At 36.4% G+C, this 24,599-nt stretch overlaps 2 protein-coding genes, 1 non-coding gene and 1 pseudogene across 5 annotated transcripts; 1 reads left to right on the top strand and 3 right to left on the bottom strand.

The window, feature by feature from the left end:
• Window positions 1-516: 516 nt before the first annotated feature.
• On the bottom strand, window positions 517-588 carry TRNAD-GUC (transfer RNA aspartic acid (anticodon GUC)). Its single transcript has one exon. It is a non-coding gene; the product is annotated as a tRNA-Asp (tRNA).
• A 682-nt stretch (window positions 589-1,270) lies between these two features.
• On the bottom strand, window positions 1,271-7,312 carry LOC132190146 (protein S-acyltransferase 21). 3 transcript variants are annotated; one of them, XM_059605046.1, is made up of 10 exons: window positions 6,930-7,312; window positions 6,197-6,310; window positions 5,993-6,107; window positions 5,384-5,586; window positions 4,410-4,478; window positions 4,058-4,129; window positions 3,800-3,928; window positions 2,933-3,013; window positions 2,645-2,851; window positions 1,271-2,415 (listed from the first exon to the last, which is right to left on the bottom strand). In XM_059605046.1, exons 1-10 carry the CDS (start codon window positions 6,972-6,974, stop codon window positions 1,513-1,515), a joined length of 1,938 nt encoding a protein of 645 aa, XP_059461029.1. In that variant the 5' UTR covers window positions 6,975-7,312; the 3' UTR covers window positions 1,271-1,512. The 3 variants fall into 3 exon arrangements, with proteins under 3 accessions (XP_059461029.1, XP_059461030.1, XP_059461031.1); XM_059605047.1 differs by having other exon boundaries at window positions 5,996-6,107; XM_059605048.1 differs by lacking the exon at window positions 5,384-5,586 and having other exon boundaries at window positions 5,996-6,107.
• A 1,830-nt stretch (window positions 7,313-9,142) lies between these two features.
• On the bottom strand, window positions 9,143-14,430 carry LOC132191114 (MLO protein homolog 1-like; annotated as a pseudogene).
• A 6,854-nt stretch (window positions 14,431-21,284) lies between these two features.
• On the top strand, window positions 21,285-24,599 carry LOC132190708 (pentatricopeptide repeat-containing protein At2g32630; the record flags this gene model as incomplete). The annotated part of the gene is given in 5 exon segments (XM_059605754.1): window positions 21,285-21,454; window positions 21,582-21,658; window positions 21,768-21,832; window positions 22,200-22,300; window positions 23,147-24,599. A coding segment is annotated over 1 exon segment (1,324 nt), but the record flags the coding sequence as incomplete, so codon positions are not given.

Below are 24,599 nucleotides of genomic sequence, written 5' to 3'. Positions count from 1 at the left end.
CTCAATTATGCCCCTGGAACCAAAAGGAAAAGACTTTCAGAGATTATTTGCACCAAATGAATCCGTTAAAAATGCAATGGAAGATAATATATTCTATAAACATATTTCAGTTTAATAACCATAACCCAGTTTGGAAGAATCATCGGGACAAAAAACCAAAAACCAGTTCCTTAAACTTTATTTATGATGAGGTTGTTATGCGACACACTGGCCATGAATTATTGGCAGGCTCATCTATGTGATTTAAATTATATATAAAAAATCATATTAGCCACAACAATATAAAGTAACTGGCCTCTAGAAGGATTGCAAAAATCGCAGTGTTGAAACTACAAATTTAAACGGGACCAAGGTTATTAACTTCTATGGCCCATGGGTTATTAACTTCTATCAACAGTAGGACATTTCAGCGAATAGTTGGTTGGCATCTACAAGATCAATGAGACCCAAAAAAGGACTGCAGCCCAAAATGGAACCGGCCCAATACCAATGTCTCAAGCGAGGAAAAAAAGTAAGCGCCGTTGCCGGGGATCGAACCCGGGTCACCCGCGTGACAGGCGGGAATACTTACCACTATACTACAACGACTTGCTTGTTTGATGATTCTTTAAAAAACTATTTATTATTAATTCTCAGACACAACCTTTCCTTCAGCCATGCTAATAATGCCTTTCAATAACGTTTTACATATGCTATGAATTGATAAATGAGAACAGCTTGCATTATTCTAACAAAACAAACAATTCCAACTATTTTATATATATTTTTTAAGATGGAGCTTAAACCATTAGTATGTAAAAGTCAGCATTCAATCATTGCATGAATTCGGATCACATGGGAGGGAGAGAAGGTTTCTTCGAGATTGAGACGTTGAACAATGCAAAATCACATGGGCGTCCCCAACTCTACCAAAGCAACACTTATACTGGGGTCCAGTTGTCCATTTGCAAACAAGTGGATCCAATTACATTCTACATCAAACAGTTGAGTTAGTAGTATGCTTGTTATTATGCTTTGATTTTTTTTCTTTTTCTTGTGAAAAAAAGTAACATAAAGGTAATATATATATATAAAATTGTTTTGTATTTTGAATTTTTTGTTTATGGGTTCGATTTGAAAAATCTCTTTAAATGGTGTTTTCTTAATTTTTGGTTGAAAAAACAAGTTTGCCTGGTTGGATGGGTTGATGAACTGGGAGTGAGTGAAGTATTGTAATGTAGCTGGACAATCCACCGTTTAAGAGGCCAATATTTTTGTTTAAAAAAAAAAATCAACAAACGAAGCCAATCTATGCATTTGGTTAACAAATCCCAGATCCAGTCATCATAATTGTTAGAAATTAAAACCCTCTACCCTCGGAATGAAATGGTGAATGTGTTAACCCACAGCTTAGCAACATGGCACAGAAAATCCAAGAGCTGCACATAACGGTAAAATCAAAATTAAATTGAAAAAAAAAAAAATCCAGGCTCTAGCTCTGTATATCTGAAAAAGAAATCAGTGGCTTGTTGTTCAAGGCAATCTAGAAGAGAACTGGTTTTGTCGGGAATCACTTGGAACAAAGACAGGAAGCTGGCCTCCCCTCTGTGATCTACCCTGCTGATAGTAACTTGATGTAGAACCTCTATCCAGGCTAGCAGACCCTGAGCTGCTGCCATTTCTTGATCCTCTGGGCTGCTGTTCATTCACAACAGGGCCACCAAAAAATATTGATTGACCTGTGTACAATAGCTCTGATCCAAAACTTCTCGAAGACGAAGAAACAAAACGCCCAGCCTCTTGATCCCAGTAGACTGAAGATCTCGTGTTTTCTGCAACACCCAAGTTGTTATTTCTCATAGGCATTCGTGCCACATTCTCACGAACTGGATTTTCATTTTGTTCACTTTGTCTCCTTGATGAAGGAGATTGATCTGCCGATGATTGATAAATAGGATTGAAGTGATCTACGTTGACTGTTTGCTGCTCCAACCGTGAAGGTGTAACGTTAGAGAGTTGAGGACTGCTAAGGTTACTAATGCTATGATGGCATGTTTCACTATCTTCCTTGCTGACAAGACTGGGTGGATATGAGCTTTTGGGAGGAGATAACCTCGATGTTCCAGCTCTAGCATTTCTATTGTGAAACCCTTGATCAGTACTGATTGGACTGCTTCTTCCACTCACATTGCTACTGGATAAATGATCAACATCGTATGGATGATGTCGAGAACTAAGTGGACGAAGCACAGATGATGATGCTCTAGCTTTTGCAGCCGCTTTAATTGCCTCATTAGAATCCAATTTAGCAAGTTTCCATGCACTGATTCGGACCGGACGCTGGGGTAATCTTTTCCCCATGTCAGATGACTGCACTGCATCTGGATCCACCGTCGAGGGTAGGCGTCCAGGCTCCAAATGTGGTATAATCTCATCCTATTCATTAGAGACCCAAAAATTTATCATTATTGCACAAAGTTCATTTTAATGAAGAACCACACAACAATGCATGTGACAGCATGCCCAAGCCTAGCTTAATTGCTCCTTTAATAAATTTGTTAGATAATATAATCATGAATTTAGCTGGAACAAACTCTTCCCAAATCAAAAGAGTCATTCTAGATCCTTGTCACCTATTTATGAAATGTAGGTGGTAAGCTAATACCTGGTGGTCCATGAAGATTCTTGGAGGGGTACACCAAGCACCTTTATATTGCAAGCCCATTCCAAGAGAGCTTTTGCCACTTATAGCAGTCACAGCTGAACTGGTTGGTGATGATGCCAGACTTTGTTGATCACCGCCATCTAGAGACGGTCCAGGTGGTTCGCTTTGTGTTCTCATGGCAACGACATACTCGTATGTGGTAATACCCTGCAGCAAAAAGCAATGGAGGTTCACCACATGCATGTTTAGATAGGTAGAGAGGGAGGGTAGGCGATTTAAGAAACACACCTTTCGAATCAGAATCATGTGGAAAAAGAATAGTTCCCCCAAAGGCACAGTGGCCAAAAAAGAAACAGCTGTGCATAAGGCCTGTAACCATTTTAAAGTTCATGTTGTTAAGACTTCACAATTCCTTTGTCACTCCAATATGTGAAGATTAATTTAATTATTCACCAAAAGAAGAGAATTATAGCAGAAACACTGTAAAATTGAACTGAGAATTGGGGATACTGCATCCATTTAAAAACATTTCAAGCAGAAACAACCTCAACAGATGCAAAAGGTTGCCATTAATCAATACCCAGAAAAACAAACAAAAAAAAAAACGAAATCTCGGTGTGCTACAAACCTGTAGCTTGGCTTTATAATGTAGAAGCGCTGCATAAATTATAGACACATAAAACCCCATAGAATAAAATGAGGAGACAAAAACAGCCAAACTATATATCAGTTCCATTGACAGAATCTTTGAGTTAGACATTATGCAAAGAGCCTAGTAGGATTATGTGAGAAGAAGCCAAAATAAGGCCCACTTTATCCAGTTGACAGAATCCCTGAATGAGAACTTCATACGTAATAACATTAATGGTCTCTAAACTATAGATTCTTTCGGATTCTTTGCCATTTTTCTTACCAAGAAGAATCCAATATGAAAGATTCATAAAATGTCCAAGAAAGAAAGAATCAGGTGGATATGCCTGATGAGACATTTCTCAGCATGGATGATAAATGCCAGACCATGGTAATTCTAATAGGCTTATAAATAAATTGTTCTATATTAGTATTATCTACAAAAACCATGTCAGAGATAAAATCATAATAACATCTAAAAATATTAATAATACAATCTGAAGGCATACAGAGCAGCGAACATACCACCACAGTAGCAAAGGGCGGCCTGGAGAATCCAACTCCAAGTTTCTCAGCTATCTGATTCTCTGTACCTTTTTTATCAACAAAGCACCGGACAAGCACAGCAATGCCAACCCCGCATTCAACAATAAGCTGTTATGCACACAAGTAAAAGAACTCAAGAGAATAAATCAAGTTCAGATTGGAGGATGTAAGCAAAATAAACAAGTCATCATCCAAGGTAATGAGAAGTCCAAACAAGGATCTTCTCTTAAAACTTACCCAAACAAGGCTCACTGCCATAAGGCACACGAATGTCATATAATTTTTCCTCCCCACACAGTTATTCAACCACTGCACCATAGATGTGGATAACTTTAGTCATGCCAATCAAAATAGTTAGAGATATAGGCTGGATATTTAGAGATACTAAGCAAAACTAGGGGTATCACTCTTAAAATTGCAATTATGTGACATAAATTTTTTTTTTATAAGTAGCAATCATGTGACATAATTGCAATCATCTACAATCCTTTTTGGACCACTATGAGATATTTTTAAATAAGTCAAGGTCTTAAAGTACATGAAGCCACAGACTGACAAGGACAAACATTAGAGCATTTGTAAAGCTTACCCGACAATGATGATCAAATCCATCGACACATTTGTCACAACTTCTACAATGTTTGCTGAACTTACGTACCTACAGAAATAAAAAAATAAAAAATAAAAAACGCACAACATGATCCTCATAGCACAACTCTTCTCATTAGTGGTTTAATATGTAAATGAAGATCAGACTAACCCAAGGTTCTAATGAAAAGCACCATGCAACATAATGCGATAAATATGAACTCCCCCATTCTTCTATAACAGTATATTTACCAACAAACATTAAAAAATAAAATGAAGAATATTGTTCACAAGTGACGTATCTATATTAAGGTATGTATACCTAACATGCAAAGCAGAACATGAGGTGAGCCTCCAAACAATCCTCAAGAGGCAAATATAAACCAAACCGTAGGTGTTGCAGTGGTCAAATCCACTTTCCTTTACATGACTTTAAAAAGTAAATAAAAAGAAGTGTTTAGATACACACAAATCTCATTCCACAAATTATCAAAGGTAAAGGTATAATCTCTCTCATTAGCAAGTGCAAGTTTTGCCACTTTTCAGCAATAAGCATCTGCTCATATGCACACAACTCCTTCTGTACACCTTAATTTGCCTCTTCAACGAATCAACTATATGTATGTCTCAATGTTTAAATCCCCGAGGGCCTAAAAAACACTGGGAACATCTGAAGATCACCTCCCTAAAAGGAGAATCAAGATGCGAAGTGCTACATCAATTAATGAAAATTCAAATACAGGCCACTAAATGAACCAGATATCAGGAGTTTACCCAAGACTTTGAATTGCTGTTCTGTATAAATGTTTTTGTTTTCTTTTTATTTTTTCAGTTTTTCTTTCATCTGGGTGCATGTTTGGGAGGGGAAAGAGCAGTGCTATATATGCAAACCATGTTAAATGCAATTGAAATGAAATTCTTCTTTTCTGGTTTTTTATTCCATCAAAATAAACCTTGCCAGTAAGAATCCTGTACCTCAGCATTACACAATGTGCAAAATAAAGCATCCTCATCTCCAGGTTGTTGCTGTAGAAGATCATCTCTGCGGCAATCTTCTTTTACAAGAAAACCACAAAAAAAACCTCCAAGTTTTGAACAACAACTCGAACTATGCCTACGAGATCTTCCTCCATCCTTTAATCCTATCTTGATGGGTTCTTCAATGGCAGATGCATTCCCTAAGATAGCAATTACACACCATGCCACTTTGATGAGAATTTGAAAAGTACAAAGGCATAAGGAGGTGCAGATATCCTAAATTTATGTACTGGTCTACCAACAAGGAAAAAAATGAGGTTCATTCTCATTTCAGTTAAGAAAACTCCGCTTCTGCAATTAAATTGCAAAAAAACAGAGGCTGAACATATCAAGGAGGTTCCCTGGTGAAAATTTGACATCCTATAGTGATTACAATCATCTGGTTGTGGACAACTTTTCAGGACATCAATCAATACTCTCTTTTTTTCCCCCTACTGGTCCAATACTCTTTGGGGACCTTGGCATGAATCTCTAATGTGATACTTCTTTAAGTATGATGTAAACACAAAATGCAATTTAAACAAAATTGAACTGAAAAACACTAACCACCTGTGTCATTGCGTGCTTTATAAACAGATGTCTTGTCAGCTTCAAGCAGAATTCCAGGATCGGCAGGATCAATAGCTGTGCATCGAACATAAAGAATGAATACAGAGAGTGCCTGAAATGATAGTCAAGAAATGAGATAAAGACCAAATTACCCAACCTGGAATCATAAAGGGAAAAGAAAAACTTTAGTATCAGGCTTACCAATACAGAATAAACACCAGCAGCCACATATTCAAAGATTTCCTTGCCAAGAAATGGGGCAAAGAAGGCATAATATGCAACAGAGAGCAAGAAAAAAACCGTTATAGCCACAACCTGTAACAGAAGGAGAAATGAGCATCAGTATATTCATTGTCAAAATCACATAGAAGGTGAAGACCATGTACCAACTCTCAAGGCTTCCCAAATCATGGATCCAGCTACCCATGAAGCATGATAACAAATTGTTAATATAACATGATTCTAATTGTTCTTTACTGTCTCCATTCTCACGGAGACAACCTAAACCGGGCTGTTGTTAAAGTAGTTTGACAAATTATAAAAATTAAGATACCAATTTTGCCATAAATTGACCCTTAAAAATGTTCCTTTCTTCAAAATGCAAAGCAACATAACACATGAATAAAAATAAAAATAAAAAAATCTCAGCAACCTAGTTGGTTTCCCAGATGTCTTAGCAACCAACTAGGTACACACTCACAGTTCCTAACTCCAACATAATTTAAGATAAACAAAAAAAAAATTAAACAAAAAAAAACAGTTAAACTAGATTCAAAGGAAGTATCAGCGACCAACAAAAACCCAAAAAAAAAAAAAGGTATTGACTTTATATACAACAAAAGCCCCCGCATTGTTACCATTCACTAAAATCCCTTTAAAAAGCCACATTTTTGAAAGAGAATTTAACAGACTACCAAAAGTATATAGTTTTTACCTGAAATGTGTGTGCTGGTAGTTGCCATCCATGACGCCGAGCCATGACCACGAACTCACTTTAAACTCGTCAAGAAAACCACCACATTAAAGAAAAACGAACTACCTCAATCTAACCCAGCCCCAGAATGCAAATCCAACTCAGAATTTCAGTACTGCTGGTTCACTACCGCCCATTCTTAGACTTCTTTTTTCTTTTGCCAATCACAGCAAATCCAAGATTTCGAAAACGTTTCTTGAGGTTTCAATCCCGACCCAGATGGAAAAATCCGGTTTTGAGATGACCCACCAAGTTGGTTTCGAGTTTAAGAGCTTGTAAAGTCCGATTCATAGATCAAAAAGCCCTTGGAAGAAGAAGAAGAAGAACTGGACTGACTAATAAGAAGTGAGTTAGACCATATTTGGTTTAATAATGTTTTTCACCAGCGTTTTATCCTACTCTTTCTTGTTTGATTCCCAACCTACGTGCCGGCGTAGGACAAATTTAATTTCATTTTTTTCTTAAATTAATTTATTTTTATGCTCTTATTATCTTTTATAATTAACATTAAATAAACAATATTATTTAGTAAATTATTACCCGAGTATCATAGAGAAAAATCAGCCTATAAATTAACAAGAACTTGTTTAAAAAAAATTAATAACAAATTTTTACAATCACACCATTCCATTTATATAACAGTATAACATCTTAATAAATAGCATTTTCTATATCAAATATACCCTTAAAAAATCCAGAATATATTTTTAAAGGCCATCCAATTTGACTTTTACAAATACTCCAAATCCAGGATCGCTCTATTCTCAACTTTTATGGGAAGTTGGAACCATCAGATTCTCTTTTTGGGAATGATTAATCACGTAAGTTTGTATGGATACTCCACTGATATCGACCCTTCAGAGGTAATCGGGCTATGTTTCTGTTAAATGGTCAAACTCAACCCATGTTCCACCCAATTTGTGTGCCAATTATGATCAATATGTTTTCTTTGTAAATATATTTATTTTGTTATTGGCCAAGTTAATACCAAAACGAAGTGATTTATAGTGTTAAAGTAGAAGTTTTGAGTTTGAAATCTATTTAGTTATTTTTATAATTCACCTTTTTATGTGTCGGGAGTTGTAAAGCTTCTAAATTTAAACATTATTTCCGTAATTTACTAGACATAAAACGTCTAGTTTTTAATTTTTACTTCTTACTTTTTACAAGAACAATGAAGAATCCCAATTTACAAGACCTCCTTAACTCTATGAAACAAAAACATTGTTAGAATGCATCCAAAGATAGAAATGGGATTTTTAGTGGTCATCATATTATTTGATTAGAAAAATAAGGACTTTGACTTGCATAGTTGCATATATGCTTAACTCTTCTGAGTTGCTCGAACATTATTAAACTTTATATTATCACAATTGAGCCAAAGATTAAAATAAAATAAATAAATAAACAAAAAAAAACAAAAAAAAAGCACCTTGACTTGCTTAGATGCTTGGCTTAGGTGAGTAGCCTCGACCATTTAACTATAATATATTACTGTTTTGTTCGAGATGGACTTTGATTTTTGTCCAAATGGTTCTGTCGTTTCATTGCAATGCTTTAATGATTATCTTTTTTATAATCTAGAGGAAATGTGGACCCTTAATTTATATGAAGATTGATGCATTGTCCCACTAATGATTTGGAATCTTCATTCCTTTTTTTTAATTCGAAGTTTCCTTCCCTGTAAAGCTACTAAGCTAGGCTCCTCTTAAATTAAAAAATCCCATTGATACTCATCGGTGGTTTACTTTGTTTTGTTTTGTTTATTTTATTTTATTTTATATATTTTCAATAGCACCCACACAATGCTTTAAACGATATGCTATTATATTTATTTCCACTTATAGAAGAGGGATTGCATCTTACTTTTATTAGAAGCATCGTATTAAAATTTGATAGAGAAATTGATATTTTAAAGAGTCTTTCTCTTAAAGAAAAGATTAATATCTTATAGAATTTTATGAAACTATAATAGACTAATAAAGTACATTGTGACATTATGATGCATTAACAGTCCACTCTTATAAAACCTACATGTCCAAATAGAATTTGGGCAGTCCACCTACTTGCTCGAACACGATGGATACGTAAGTTCTATAAAATTTCTCATATTTGCTTTTCAGATTACGAACGAAGAAATGAGCAAATCGTTGAGATTCCGAATTGCCTAAATTTTAAGCCTTAACGAATGAAAAATCAATGTTGTGTGATTCTTTCATTTCCTCCTGGTTGATCTTGCATTCTTGATTCAAGCCTGTCAGGCGTGAAACCCTCAATCTCTAAAAGATTAGTATCAGATTGGTAAGATCTTGGGGAGCTGGGAACACCTTTAGGTTCTGATTTACTGGATAGCCGATGCTTGTGAAGCAAATGCAGGGGTGATGTTCCTCGGCTTAGTGTGCTTTCTACACTCAAAAAACCTGAAAGACTATCTACTACTATTCCAGCTTTCCTCAGCTTCCTTCGATCCTTTGCAGCTTGCTGCCATTTCTTAAGTGCCTTTGCTGTTTGTTCCTCAAAGATTGTTTTCTTCATATGAGATCCCATCTAGGAATATGAATAGGAGTCAAAAACCTTGAGCTAGCATAAGATCTATGAAAACGTTAAAGGGCGAGTTTGGCCCTACAATTTCATAGGTCAAACGCACATATTTAAATAAAATTACAGAAAGTGTCTCATTTGAGAATGTGTTTAAAAAAATGATGATTTGAAAACGTGAAAGTACACAAATGAGTGTGTTTTTAAAGACAGAACCGATAATCCGTAATTTTACTCGTGTTACTAAGGCATAGAGAGGGAAGGTGATATAGCTGCATAGGATCAGAAGGGCTACTCCAAGGGAAACCCTCGTCAGTGCTGCAGGCAAGTTTTCTTTGAAGCATGGTGCATCCCAAACTCATACTGGGCATCTAATGTAACAACAATTATGCAAAGGAAAAACTCCTTTAGAAGTTTTTTTTTTTAATTTTATTCTGTTATTATCATAATTTATCAAATATAGGATAAAATAACATACACAAATCCACACAAAAATATGCCATTTGGAAAGCATTCTGCACATATGGCAAATTACTCTAGAGTTAAAGAGTATGTAATTATATAAAGCTCAACAAGCTACTGCAATAAATCGTCTACAAAATTTGCAATGAACATCATAAAGATATCTTCAACTAAACTGTACTACCAAGGACGGAAACGGGGCCGGAGAAGGCCATGGTCCCATGGATTATCATACCAAAAGTTATGCCTCCAGCAACCCCGTGTTCCGTGTTTGTGTACTACCATGTCATATATTATTAATTAATGTTGTCATTTGACATGTTATTTTGACTTTAATCTGTAATATTTATTTCCCTCCTCTGCAGAAAAAATCTGTTATTTCTATATTAACTATATACACAACATTATGGAGAGTTAGCAGACTTGAGAGCTCACCTGGAACAATGTAAAATGTATCAAAAAAAGAATCCACTGGGGTCTATTAAACCAAAAATACTTATTGCTTGGCTCCACCACTGGAGCTCCCTTAACAACCGTGGCTCGATCTTGAATTTCTTGAGCCATCTCTATAATAGTAACTTCAAGTTTCGTGCCCACCAATAGAAGTATCTGCACAAGAAAATATCATATGCAACACCTCAACACTTTGAATTGTGCCTAAAGAAATGTTAGACATCTCCAAATTATCTCACAATACTAACAAGGACACATTAACAAAGTGAGATAGTTGTGTGATTTGTAACATTACTCTTAATTATACAGAGACAAGAAACCGTATATGTCAAACCTTTATACCTCTTTTATTTTACTATGCTAATGTGACAAAGTATAATAGCTCAAAAATATTCAATAACAAATAGACATTGCCTCATTACCATAGGAAAATAAAAATATAATATTGTTCTATTATTAAGTCAACTAGTAGGAGGGATAGTTGAGCATCTCTTACAACTAGCGGTGCTAATGACAGCCAGGTGAGCGTGTACCATTCTGCACCAATGAAGTCAAAAAGAAATTTTCAATACCATGATTACCAAGACAAGAAATTTGTGTATGCATGCAGGACAAAATATGAGTGAAAAATGTATCAAAATGCAATTTTTTAATTAATATTCTGTTTATTTGTGCATCGTTTACGTAAGCAAATGGGCCATAGGTTTTAATTTTGAAATGTTTACCATAAAAACATTTCAAAATTGGGGGAGCTATGACTCTCAAGGCACCTCCATTTTAGGGGGTGTCAATCCTTGTTCATCTGTTAGTTTTTAGTTGTATTAAGACATAAAAATAAAAGGTTAATATTAATCTGACTCATTTAATTAAACCAGTAAGACCCGTCAATCATAATTTATAATTTTTGTATTGAGTTTATGTCGAGTTCACGAGTTATGTCAAAAATTGACAGCCTTAAATATCGTGTGTCGAGTTTGAGTCGTATTAAAATATGGGAATAAGGCTATATAGGTCAACGACAATCCGACATATTTAATTAAACAGGTCATACCCCTTAACCTTAATCTACTAATTTTGTATTGAGTTCATATCGGATTCGCAGATTATATCAAAAGTGTTAATAATCTTGATTCTATTTGTGTGTAAATAAGAGAGAGAGAGAGAGAGAGAGAGAGAAAGAGATTTACTGTAGACATTGAGAAGCAACAAGATGACCGCAAAAATCCATAGAGGAATACTGCAAAAATAGGAACAAAATATAAAAACAAAAATCTTTAGCACTAGACCCTATTGTTAAGGTAATTGTAGAAGGCATATTGGATTGAAAGATGGACCTGATTCCCACGACCATTTTAAAATCATCTTCCATGGATCTCTTAATATGCTTATGGAAATTGAATTTACTGTTTGAAGCGAAATGTGCCTGCACCATATATTAGACTTAATTGGCTTAATCTGGCATGCATACGAGCATATGAGACTAGAAAAATTGATCAATTTTTTTTTAGAAGGAAACAATCAATTTTTTACAGTAGCTTATAAAATATAAATTTTAAGATTTTTTTTACAAAAAAAAACTTTGGGAGACAGAAGCCCCGAGCAATAACTTTATCCACCTTCTTTTTTTTTTTTTTTTTTCTTCTTCTTCTTCTTTTTTTTTTTTTTTTTTAAATTGAATAAGGAAATAGTTATAGTGGATGATCTTTCCCATTTATAATCCGAATGGAAGAGAGAATAGAAGACCTTGTGATTCCACTTACATTGATAAATCCATGACGCATGGTCAAATAGTCCAACTTTGACACCGAACCAAAGAATTGCCAACAGAATGCCACCTGTAACAAACATTTCAAGTCAATAAAATTTTAAGGAAATAAGAAAATAAGGACAAAGGCAAAATGTTTTTTGTTTTATATTTTTTATTTTACATTCTCAAGATAATATATATTAACAAATTATTTAAAACACAAAATGCTCTTTAAAACACTAAAACAATTTTTACATTTATGTTACATTAAAACATTTATTCAAACAAAAATAAAAAAACAGATCCCAAAATACATTAAGAAACATTAATAAAAAGAATAGGGCCCATTAGTAGGCCCTAGCCCACATGTGGTATCTTTAAGCTTACAATCCATATGATTCCAGGCTTGGTTGAGAAGCCAGAGTGACGCTTCACGAAGGATGTTTGATGAGTGAGCCTAAATCTTGCTGGGTCTGGAAGAAACAAAACCGAGGCCCATCAGCCCCATTTAATTTTGAGGAAAAAAAAAATAATAATAGTGAAAATAGAGGATGAGAAGGAATCACCGTTGGTGAATTGATATTCCAATGACGATGTTTCCAATTCCCAAGCTTTCCATTTATTCATCTGATCAACATCCACAAGCAAATCGTAAGAACTTCAATCACAAGAGAGAGATTGCAAGGTTTGATGGCATGTAACTCATTGGTTAGATTCTAAACATTAAAAATCAAATCATTTAACTTTTCTTTGATATATTGAAATTTTTATTTTTTTAAGTCTATATAATATAAAGAAAACAAAGAACACATAATAATTTTATAGCTTGAATTGAAAGAATTTGTCCATAATAAAATAACGAGACTTACTTTAGCTTGCGCCAGAGCCATGGTAAGGACGCTATAGAGAACATGAAAAACAGCGAGGACGAATATGAATATATACAGTTGGTGTAACCCAGATTGTGAAATCAGTGGCACTTTGTCCTAATTAGCAAAAAAACCTGGGGTTAATTATAATTCATTCTTCCTTAAAAGCTGATTCCAAATAAATTAATTTATGAAAAATGCTAGACCTACAACTTGTTGACACTTGTCTGCATATGATTTGGGAGTGTTAAAAAAAAATTTTATGGCTAATGTAGCTCTAATTATATGCCGACATGTGTCAACAAGTTGTAAAAGTGTGATAGGTGTAACATTACTCTTTACACATTATCTAAAAATATAAACCATAAGTGATTGGAAAATGCTTGAGGTATTACATCTTTTACTACAATTTTATTACAAACTCACGTGGCAATCTATATTATATGAAAATGAGAACATGGTAACTATCATATGGACTGCCAATCAATCTACAAGCATTATAAATGTTATATGAACTGTTATGTGACAATTCATATTTTAATAATTAATTTGATAAATGTAACGAGAATTGTCATAAAGCAAGGTAATTATGGTTTTAAAGTCGTGTTTCAAAATAAGAGTTGGTGGTTCTTACATATTGCGAGCAATGCTCAACTCCTGCAGGGCCTGCCAAGACTCGGCGCCATAATATACTTTCAGCATATGAAACTTCAATATGTTTCCTATAATCATGAATTTTACATGGAAGCATGGTGTCTCCAAGTTCAAAGGGGATGCATATCTTTGCTATGGATCTTGTACCCCCCCGTAAGCAGTAGGGATATGAAACCTAATAGCATCAACTCTGCAGGACAAAACAAATGACAAGAATAATCAATCAAACAAACAAACAATTACTTTGAAGTTTGAAGGGAGTGTGATACATCTAACAATGCTAATGAGTTTTGTTTACTCTAACCTGATTCATTTAATTAAATTAGTTAAATATCTCAATCCTAATTAATCTGCTAAGAAAAAGCACGACATCTATAATTAAACGGGTCAAGATCCCTCAGCTTTGTCATTGCCCAAATATTATGTAATAATATGAGACATTGATACCAAGGGTAATAGGAGACTCTTACCAGCTTTAATTTTCTCCAAGGCTTCACTCATGGCCTTCTTCCTGCGTTTCTGAAACCACTGTCATAACAGGAAAACAAAGTTAGCAGATGCTATGGATATATACCAACCTAGTACGACAGATTTATACAACAAAAAACATTACCTTTCCAATGGAATGAATTCCATGTTCTATTAACAAAGATAGAACTACAAATCCAGCACAAACAACCGCGATAGCCCATGTTGGTGTCTGCTGCAGAGACCTTTCTCCTGGAGCACTAGCCACCATCGCTTCAAGCAATTAAAACTAGAGTTGGATCAAACAAGTTAATTTGCATTTCGTAGGAAACAAGAGGGAGGATCCAAGCAAATATATAATGTAGGGGAAAATTAAGCTGATGAGAGACACGATAAACTTGTCATATGCTTCATGTTTTTTTCTGCAGGGACCGAAACGGTTGGTAATCTTAAGAATATTACCGTTGCCCCAACAAACCGAATGTGTTGTATTATAAAATCAAGCCGGCTGTTGGAGCCAAAATTGAGATCTGCGCCGGTCAAAATACTCAGTTAGTCATGGATTACGGTCATAATCTAAAGCCATACTTGTGGATGTTTCTGCTTATTGTTTTTCTTAATTTGCGAAGGTGGGTGGTTGCCTTTGAAGATACCAAGCGAATAATCTTTGGTATAATTATCATTTAATTTGCCTTTGGCTATGAGCTTGTGTATTACCATTGATATCTTCCGTTCGGTCATGGCATAAATGGCCTAATTTACGCCAACCAACCAGGTGATGACACATCAGCTTCTTTTAACTTACAAAATGTAATTACCCACACTAGAATATACCACCCCTCTTAAAATCAATCCATCGTTGCAAAGTGAAATAAAAAAACGCAGCCCCTGCTTGTTGCCCACCGAGGTGCCCACCGGCTGCCCACTGCCCACCGCCCCGCCCAGCAGGCCGTTCCCACCGCCCCCGCCCAGCAGTCTGACCACCGTTCCCACCCAACAGGCCGTTCCCCAGACCAGCAAGCCGTTCCCCTGCACCCACACCCAGGCCGATCCCATGTCCAGCCGGCTGCCCACTGCCCAGCCGTCTGCCCACCGCCCAGCAGTCTGCCCACCACCCAGTAGCCCACTGTTGGAAGTCGAAATAGCCTGAAATTGCTTGAAATCGGCTTTGAAATCACCTGAAATCAACTTCGAAAATCCAACGCCCCCAGCAGGCCGATCCCCCGTCGATCTGGCTGCCCACCGCCTAGCACCAGCAGGCTGCCCAGCCCACCAGCCTGAAATTGCTTGTTTGATCCCCTGTTGGAAGGCTCTTGGCTGAAATCGCTTCTCAAATTTTTTTTTTCCTGGTTATTTAGTTGCTTTTACATCAACTTGTAGTGCATGTGATGGAATTTGTGTAGTTGCAGTGGATTGATATTGTGGATTGATTTGTTGAGTGATTATAGGTAGCAAATCCACAGTTTTCTCATATTTTTAGTCTGGGTTATTTTGTTGTTTTTACATCAATTTGTGGTGCAAAAATGTGATGAATTTGTATAGTTGCAGTGGATTGATGTTGGCTTTGCAGTGGGTTGATTTGTTCAATGGATTGATGTTGGCTTTGCAGTGGATTGTTTTGTGGATGACTTTGCAGTGGATGAATTTGTATGTAGTTTGAAAGGAATTGCAATTGTAAAATTGCCAAAAACGTCAGCCAAAAATGTAACTGACACAATACAACCAGCTACTGCATAAAGCCTCATTTTTATCATTCAAATTGAAAGTAGACTGAAACCTTCTGTCTGCACCCATCTCTGGTGACTTGAACAATTATATTTTTCTTCTCCTTATCCAATTTCTTGAATTGCAAAGACTGCTTGTAGTCACTGATTGCAGTGACCAGTACTACTAGGAGTATGCAGAGTAAAATTCCTAACCCATCGTACAAACCCTTTGGCCAACCTTCAGTGGCAATTCCAACACCTATCGAAATGACAGCACAAACAATGAGGATAAGTAGAGTTAAATCTTGTAGGGCTTCCCAGACAAACATCCAAAAACTTCTGGAAGGTTTCTCCACATATCTGTTCAAACCATAAATATTTTGCCTGACGGGTATGTCACTAGAAACAGCCTTTTCTTCTGTCGGGAACAAAAGTGCAAGATGGGTCTGGTAAAATGCTTGTGACATCAGTTGGTATGAGGACTGAATGGGGAAGATTGATGGTTACTCTGAGTGAAGGGGGAGAAGATGAGACACCACTTCAGGTGAAGCTTAATGGAGTGGCAACCATTATTGGGAAGATTGGTTTGGGTTTTGCAGTGCTAACATTTTTTGTTCTGACTGCAAGGTTTTTAGTGGAGAAGGCACTTCACAATATGATCACTTTACCCACAACACGGTTCTGATTTCCCAACAAACTTTCTGCAGAATTCTATCCTCAGAGAGAGGATGGTTCCCAAATTGCCACTAAATATTATAAACTGAGGAACCCCAAGCAAGCTTACAAAACACAGCCTTCAAAAACTCTATACCTTCCATTTTTTTTAAGCCTTGACTAAGAATCTCATCCCAGCTCAAAGAAATGGAACTTTGGTGACATCACATCATCACCTCCCTCCACAATCTTTTACTAGAGTTACATTCAAAAAATAAGTAATCCCTGCTTTCAATGCAGCTTCTACAAAAATAACATTTTGTCTCACCTTTAGCCCCCATTTCAACAATCTTTAACGAGTGGATAAGCAGTACTTAATAGCCAACCATAAGAACAATGAGTTGTTAAGGATAGCCATAGAAAACCAAATCAGTTTATTCCAATCCACCTTAGGTAACTTCACTCTAATAGCATCCCAAGTATCCTTGCTGGAAAATTTATGAGTCTTAGAAGGCAACCAAATAGGAGCATCATGGGAGCCAATTTGTACATCCGGGAGCTTGCATTGTGTACCCACCAAATCCTCAAACCTAGCAGGAGCCCAATTCCAATCACCTCCTGAACGACACTTTCTCCTTGAGTCATAGATAACATGGTAACCATATATGTCAAAAAGGGACCCCATCCGGATGCCAAGAGTCCAACCAAAGAAAAATTTGACTACCATCCCCAATCATGAATATCATTAGAGGTTTTGCAATCCCCCTAAGTTTGAGAATCTTCCTCCAGCTCCAAGAAGCATTTTGAGGAATTTTTATCAATCAAAAACACCTCCGCTTTATCATATTACATTTAATCCAAGCAACCCAAAGAGACCCAAATTTAGTAAAAAGGGTCCAAATGTGTTGAGAATAGCAGCTCTATTCCAATCCACAAGCCTCTTCAACCCCTGCCCACCTACCCTTTTAGGGACACAAACAGAATCCCAAGACACCTTAGCCTTTCCAAAACTCTCCTCATTCCCATTCCATAACTACCTATTAAATTTTTTTTCAATAGCTTTAATCACCTTCTTCAGAAGAATAAAGATGTAAATCCAAAAATATGTATAGAATAGAGAAAAGAAGCTGTAACCTGCCAGCAAAGAAAAGATGCTTGGCTAACCAGGAGTTGAAATGGAAGCATAAATCTATATTTTTTTTTATAAGTAATAATGCATTAAAGAGCGCATACACTTAGCCACAATTTCACCATACACATCATATTGCCAAAAATGTAACTGCCAGTACAACCATTCAGCTACAAAAAAAATCACACTACAGAGAATGTAACTGCCAGTACAACCATTTAGCTACAAAAAAAATCACATTATAGACCACTACCACTACCACTACCACTACAACTTCAAGGAGGTGATGTTGTCTGCACCAATGTCAATAGTAGATGAATCCACAAGATCTTGAGACATGGCAAACTCAGTTGCATAGGGATACTCCATAGTTGGCAAAATGTCCTATAAATGATTCACAAAAAATGAGAATTATATAATGAACCAAAATTACTTTGATAGAGGATATGATATAATAAAATTTACCTCTACTAAACTTTGATGATCCATCACCCTTAAGTTAGCTGCACTCATATTGTCCTCTCTTTTTCTTTTTGATAAGGTAGCTGCCCTCACAATATTCCTAAAGAAAATAAAAATTTAATGTGAACTAAATCAAAATGCATTTTAATGTAAATTATTGTAAATCTCAAAATACAAATAGAATACCTTGCTTGCTTATGGGAAGGACAATTGGTTCTCACATGCCCTGTTTGCTTGCAAATGGTACATGTTCTTTTCTTGTTTTCTTTTGGATTTTTTTGTCGCAAAAATTTTGGTTTTCCTCTACAACGAACATGTACAGGATCTTGCAAAGTGAATGTAAGGTTTGATAGTACTTGACTGCTCAACACATTACCCTCGACGCTACCTACATCATCATCCTTTTTATCTTTATCACAATCACCATCCATTGTGAGAAGCTCTTGATGAAGCTTTTGTAAACCAATGCGAAGATGTTCAGATTTTCTTTTTGATTTGCACCCCGCTTCTACAACTTCATAACATTGCATCATTAAGGTATTTCTCATCAATGTGGAATAATCTGGTTTTCCTACTTGATTATCATCAATAGAAATGCCATGTATAATGCGACTCTTAGCATTGATCGTCCATCTTTCTAAAACATAATGTTGGGGAATAGTGTCCACCAAAGATTTCTTCAAAAAAATTTGAAGAATGTGCCTACACAGAATTCCAACAAATTCAAACTTATGACATGTACAAATAGCTTTCTGCTCAAGAACTTCAAATGCAACTTCATAAAATGGACTTTGTCTCCCATGTAAGGCCACCCTATATATCTTCATCCCTCCTTCTTCCCGATGTTTAGATGAGTAGTAATTTTGACTATTAAATAACTCTTCTTGAAACATCAAAAAAGACTCTCTTGTGTAAACCTTTGCCGCCTCTACTTCCATCTTGTAACATGTTTTCAAAATCGGTCTAGAAGATTTTGTCTTGACATCTCTTTCTTTCTCTTTAAAATAACGTGCATCCAGGGCTTTTTCATATTGATAAACAAACTCACTCACCATTGTGCTTGAACGTACATAATCTTTAAAAAATTTATTCATACTTTCACTCCTTTGAGTAGTAGACATACCGGCACAAAATGTGGTTCGCAAGTAAGCCAGAATCCACTTTTCACGTCGACTATAAATATTTTGCAACCAATCATTCTCTCCCAAGCCATACTTACATATAAGTTCACTCCATTCCATCTCAAACTCTTCAATTGTGATTGTACTATGAATACAATGCTGAAAATCTCCTTGGAAAGATGGATACTTATTATATATATGAGCCAAATGTTCAGGAACTTTCTGTAAAATATGCCACAAACACAATCTATGAGTGGTATTCGGCAATACCTCTGCAATTGCCTTACCCATAGCTTTGTCATCATCTGTAATGATTGTAGAAGGAGCACGTCCAAGCATTGCCTCAAGCCATGTTTTCAATAGCCAAATGTAAGATTCAGCGGTTTCATTTATGAGCAAAGCACATCCAAACATCATAGATTGGTGATGATGGTTAACTCCAGTGAAAGGAACAAAAGGCATCTTATAACAATTTGTCAAGTAAGTAGCATCAAAAGTAACAACATCTCCAAAATATTGATATGCAACTCGTGATCTAGCATCTGCCCAAAAGCAATTGCCCATGCATCCATTTTCATCCACTTGAATTGCATAAACAAAACCCGGGTTTTTGATTTGTTTCTCGAGAAAATAATTATACAATTTTTGTGCATCTCCTTCTCCAAAAATAAGTCTTCTTTTATTGCTCAAGTAATTTTGAACATCTTTAGCAATACAACCAACATTATGATCACCACCAGATTCTTTACTCAACACCGACATTATCTTCCTTGGAGCTACACCGAACTCATTGAGTTTATCTATAAGACACTTTTGGGCACTTGTTACCACTCTATGTCCACGAAGCAAACTTGTGCTTCTAGGAGAAAGGAGGTCATGGTTATGTTTAATTACAAACTTACATACAATCCATTTTGACTCCACTTTCTTCAAACCCATAAGTGCTTTACATCCTACCCTTGTTTCTGCGGGCTCCGACTTTGTATAAATTTTATTTTGACAATTTTTATGACGAAACCCTTCCCTTGAACAAACATATTCCAACGCAATTAATGACTTATCCTTCGATAGTCGAGTATGATTTTTGCGAATGCTAAAACCTACTCACCTTGCATAAGCATTATAACATGCATGAGCATCTTCTAATTCATCAAATTCCATACCAAGACATGGTTCCACAGGACCATTACACAAAGGTTGCTTCAAATTACTTTGGTCTTCTACCACAACTTGTTCATGTTCAATAATCTCATCACCACATGAGATTATCTCAAATTCTTTACTATTAACACTCATTCTAGTAACCCTGCAAGAGGATAACAACCTACTTTAACATAAACAAAAACAAAAACACAATCACAACCACAACCACAAACACAAACATAAGAACATATATTTATTGTAAAACTCCACTAACAATCAGTGAAAAGGGAACCTTTAACAGCATCCTAATTGATATCCTTAAAGTTACATAAAAACCATTTTACACTTCCATACTCTACATGACAATAATACAAAATCATTTTTGAAACAGGGGAATACTACACACAAAAAATTGGCACTAAGGGCACAAAAAAAGGGGACACTAATACTACACAAAACATTTTCAAACTAAAGTTACAACCCCAACTCAAAACACATGTAGTAGTAATCACAAAATTTCTCAGAACTCACGGGCGGAGGACTGATTTTTTCTAATTCCCTCGGGCGGAGCAGTGGTGGTGAACCGTCGGAGTAGTTTGGCGGCGTGGGCTTGGTGGAACTGGGCGTGGGCGGAGCTGGGTGGCTGGTCGGTGCAAAGCTGAGCGGCGTGGGCTTCGCGGGAGGTGGCGGCGTGGGCTTTGCGGGGAGGGGGCAGCGTGAAACCAAGCTTCTCGGTGAAGTTTGGTGTTGGGTCTTTTTGTTTTTTTTTTTAGCAGCAGCAATGTGGGTTATTATCCTATAAAACCAAGTTTATTTTATATGTTGAAACAAAATGAGGTGGCAGCATTTGAGTGGAAGGCAGAAAACATGAGTTTTTGCCTTGACCGTATAGCAGCAGCACTCCCTTTTCCTTTAACCTAAACCTTGAAGCTGAAAGGTTTAAACTATGGCAGAAAAAAAAAATTCAAAACATGCCTACACTGAATCGTTTGCCTCTAATGTTTGATGAGTGGGTGTCGATTGCCCTTGATGCGTGGCTAAAGGTGGGCAACCAAAGCATCCAGAGGATTTTCTACCTAGGTAAGGAAAATTTTTGGCGTTTGAGAGGGGGCATTTGACCCCTCTCGACCACCCCTCCCTCCGCCCCTGCGCTCTCCTCTCCTCTCCTCTCCTCTCAGACTCGCACTCTCTTGCGCTCTCCTCTCAGACTCATGCTCTCAGTCTCTCACAGTCTCACGCAGCAGTGCTTAGCGTCCACCGGGGCTCCGATCAGCCAGCATCCAGGTTAATCTCTCTCCGAATCTCTTTCATTCTCTCTCTTTCGCTCTCTCTTTCGGTCTCTCTCTCTGCCTCTCAGTCTTTGTTTCTAACAAGTTTATTTCAATTATTTCAGTTCAATTCCGAGTTCCGGCTTCCCACCGAATCAACCTCTCTCTCAGTCTCAGCCATCGACCTCAGGTAACGAAATTTGATTTAGGTTTCCTTAATTAGTTTTGATACTTTTGATTAACACGAAGAACAAAACAATAGAGCTGAAAAGGAATAGTTTTGAGTTAGGTTTTCTTAATTAGTTTTGGATAACACAAATGAAAAGGAATAGCTGAAATTTTATTTAGGTTTTCTTAATTAGTTTTGATACTTTTTATTTCTTAATTAGTTTTGATACTTTCGTTTTCTCTATAGTCGGAGGCTGTTTGTATGAAATACAATAGAGCTGAAAAGGAATAGGTCCCTTTTATGTGCAGTTGCTTTTCTTTTCATTTGTGTTATCAGACTTCCTCTTACATTTAGCCTCTCTCAGTATTTAGTCGTGTCATTTGCCCAGGTTTTTGAGATTGTTGTCGAACCAAAGCTTCTGCAACCCACATTTGTTTTGGACTATCATATTGAGATATCTCCTCTGGCAAAACCACTGCCACATCGAAGGTAATTAAAGTTGTATGATGAGATTATTTCTGATAGCAACTGTGGAAAGCTGGTTAATTCAAATTTATTTATAGTTTTTCCTTTATGCATTTTCCTTCCATGCAATGAACATGAGATAGTAGGGAGATAAATTGTTGATTATGTTTTTTTCTCACGTATTGTAGACAGTAGACTCATGGATGGTAATTCAACTAGTGGTACTAAGACTATTGGTTCTAGTTCTGCTTCATCTTGTCCTAGTCTTTTGGATACAACTATGCCTCTCATCGATAATGACAATGTTGAAAGTGTTGGTGTTGGTACTCAAAATTCTAGTTCAATTCTCCCACCAAAACCTAAAAAATCTATTTGATTGTGATGTTGCATTTGATTGTGACTTGACTTATGCTATTTAGATTACCTTTTTTAGTCTTTTTAAATTGTCTTGGGTGATACCCAAATTTGTAGTTGATTTGTATGATTGTTGGTGGGCTATTAGCACTACACAGAATGCTGCTGTGTATAATATGGTGCCTACATGCCTTTTTATGGCTTCAATGCTCCACAACATCAGCTTATATGTCAAAGGCATATGTATAAGATAATATAGATTAACCCTAAATCGATTAATTTAATTAAACGAGTTAGATCCCTCAACTTCAACATGCTAATTTCATATTGAATTTGCATTAAAATCGCAAATCGTGTAAAAAATTGGTTGTCTTTTTATCTTGGTTAGGTCTCAATCGTATCGAGACATGAATATAAGACTATAAATGAACCTTAACGTTGTCCATTTGATTATCCGTGTCAAATCTCTCAATCTTAACTCACTAATTTTATATTGGATTCATGTTGGATTTACAGGTGGCCAAAAAAATTATTATATGAACCTAGAAATACCCGCCAAAACCCCGAAGGCAAATTACCTTAACCATCAAAGGAAAGAGCTCACTTCACTCAAAAGCTAAGGCTTCTTCAATTCTGTCACAGAAAATGTCCACCCAAAAGCTTTCCAAAACCTTGAAAAAAAACCTCCCCTCAAACTCTGCTTCGCTATCAAACCATGAAATCGCCGAAAAGATATCTGAAACCCTTATCAGCTCGGGCCTTAAACCCCTCCAGACTGTACCATCCCTGCTCTCTAGTCTCAATTCCCACATAACTCACCTTGTTCTCTCAAACCCACATGTCCAACCCCATTCTTGCTTGAGTTTCTTCAACATTCTGCGAAGAAATGAATCTTTCACTTCTCAAAAACCTGATCTTCGAGCCCATGTAACCCTCATTTCTAGGCTATATGGGGCTCGAAAGTTTGCAGAAATGAAGAATATATTGAATTGTGTTGTGACCGACGATAATCTCCAATGCCCAGTTTCGATTATTGTTTCGTTGATTGAGGATGGGTGTAATGAGTCTAAATTTGTTGATAAATTGTGTGATATGCTAATGAGGGTTTACGCGGATAATAGAATGTTTGAAGAGGCTGTAGGGGTTTTTGATTATATGGAGAAGAATGGGTTTGAGATTGAGGAGCGGTCATGCTTTGTGCTTTTGCTTGCTTTCAAGAGGTGTGATCGGGTGGAGTCGTGTTTCGGGTTCTTTCGTCGAATGGTTGAGTCGGGCATTGAGATTACGGTTTATTCGATGACTAGTGTGATTGATGGGTTGTGTAAGAGAGGAGAGGTTGAAAGAGGTAGAGAATTGATGGGGGAAATGGTTGATAGAGGGATTAAACCAAATGTGATTACTTACAATACATTTGTAAATGCATATGTTGAAAGAAAGGATTTTGTGGGTGTTAATGAGATTTTGAGCTTGATGGAGAAGGATCAAGTGGCATACAATGTGGCAACTTACACAATTTTGATTGAATGCTATGCGAGCTCTGGCAAGATAGAAGAGGCCGAGAGATGCTTTGAGGAAATGAATAATAAGGGGATCAAAGCAGATGTTCATGTTTATACTTCAATTATCAGTTGGAATTGTAGATTAGGTAATATGAAAAGGGCATTTGCATTGTTTGATGAATTAACTGAGAGAGGCCTTGTTCCTAATGTTCACACTTATGGGGCTCTAATTAATAATGTATGCAAGGCTGGGCAGTTGGAGGCAGCAAAAATGTTGGTAAATGAGATGCAAAGCAAAGGACTTGACCTAAATCAAGTGATATTTAATACATTGATGGATGGTTATTGCAAAAGAGGGATGATAGATGAAGCTCTATGGCTTCAGGTCGTCATGGAAAAGAAAGGACTTGAGACTGATGTGTTTACTTATAGCATAATTGCTAGTGGGTTGTGTAAATTAAATCGGCATG

Source organism: Corylus avellana, chromosome ca8 (assembly GCF_901000735.1).
Source record: "Corylus avellana chromosome ca8, CavTom2PMs-1.0".
Lineage (NCBI taxonomy): Eukaryota > Viridiplantae > Streptophyta > Magnoliopsida > Fagales > Betulaceae > Corylus > Corylus avellana.
Note: the sequence above shows the minus strand (reverse complement) of the source record. Positions and strands in the feature narration are given on the sequence as shown.

What these genes read in the sequence shown, in the direction of transcription:
- LOC132190146 (XM_059605046.1), bottom strand. Translation starts at nt 6,974, where the DNA reads ATGGCTCGGCGTCATGGATGGCAACTACCAGCACACACATTTCAG. An exon ending in CGCCCTTTGCTACTGTGGTG is followed by an intron (nt 3,014 to 3,799) that starts GTATGTTCGCTG and finishes AAATGGTTACAG; the next exon opens with GCCTTATGCACAGCTGTTTC. An exon ending in ACATGATTCTGATTCGAAAG is followed by an intron (nt 2,852 to 2,932) that starts GTGTGTTTCTTA and finishes TTTTTGCTGCAG; the next exon opens with GGTATTACCACATACGAGTA.